At 45.4% G+C, this 1,056-nt stretch overlaps 1 protein-coding gene across 1 annotated transcript in view; it reads left to right on the top strand.

Moving 5' to 3' along the window:
- Positions 1-791, top strand: part of LOC104548923 (RNA-directed DNA polymerase from mobile element jockey-like) — a 2,068-nt gene extending 1,277 nt beyond the window's left edge. Inside the window, 1 exon segment of the mRNA XM_010195091.1 lies at positions 247-791. Within this exon segment, the coding sequence (XP_010193393.1) occupies positions 247-791 (545 nt within the window).
- The last annotated feature ends 265 nt before the right edge of the window (positions 792-1,056 follow it).

Below are 1,056 nucleotides of genomic sequence, written 5' to 3'. Positions count from 1 at the left end.
ATCCTGAATCGATGGTCTGAACATTTCCAGACTCTCTTTAGTGCCAACCGTGTAGTTCAAGGTTCAGCAATTCAGCACATTACACAACAACCGGTGAAAAATGAATTGGATATAGCCCCCACTATGGGAGAGACTTCTGAGGCCATACAGCAGGTGAAAACTGGCAAGGCAGCTGGGATTGATGGAATTCTACCTGAAGTCTGGAGGCTCAATTTCGCGAGCTCATTGTGTGCTGCTGGGAAAAAGGTGAACTACCATCAGATCTCCATTATGCAGTCGTTATCACCCTTTACAAGAAGAAAGGAGAAAAATTGGACAGCTCAAATTACCGTGGTATTACTTTGCTCTCTACTGCTGGCAAAATCCTTGCGAGGATACTTTTGAACAGATTAGTACCAGCTATCTCAGAAGAACTTCTACCTGAAAGCCAATGTGGTTTCAGAGCCCATAGGAGTACCACAGACATGGTATTTGTCCTCAGACAGCTCCAAGAGAAGTGTAGGGCACAGAACAAAGGACTATGTAACTTTGTTGACCTCACAAAAGCTTTTGACACTGTGAGCAGAAAAGGCCTGTGGCAGATCTTGAAATGATTAGGATGCCCTCCCAAGTTCCTCAAAATGATTATCCTGTTACATGAGGATCAGCGTGGCCAAGTCAGATATGGCGATGCACTCTCTGAGCCCTTCCCAGTAACCAATGGTGTGAAACAAGGTTGCGTTCTTACACCAACTCTATTCACAATCTTCTTTAGCATGATGCTTCAAAGGGCCATGGCAGACCTCGATTAAGATAACGGCATTTACATCCAGTATCGTACTGATGGGAGCCTATTCAATCTAAGGTGACCGAAGGCCCACAATAAGACCCTAAATCACCTTGTCCACGAGCTGCTTTTTGCTGAAGATGCTGCCCTCGTTGCTCATACTCTGCAGTTTTAACTGCAGTTAAGCTCTGCAGTGCTTAACATCCTGCTTTGCAGAGGCTGCTGAGATTTCTTGGGCTGGAAGTCAGCTTGAAGAAGACAGAAGTTCTTTACCAACCTGCACCTCAGGA

This window comes from Mesitornis unicolor, unplaced genomic scaffold (genome assembly GCF_000695765.1).
Source record: "Mesitornis unicolor isolate BGI_N332 unplaced genomic scaffold, ASM69576v1 scaffold22, whole genome shotgun sequence".
Lineage (NCBI taxonomy): Eukaryota > Metazoa > Chordata > Aves > Mesitornithiformes > Mesitornithidae > Mesitornis > Mesitornis unicolor.
The sequence above is the reverse complement of the archived record's forward strand: the minus strand, read 5'-3'. Positions and strand labels throughout refer to the sequence as shown.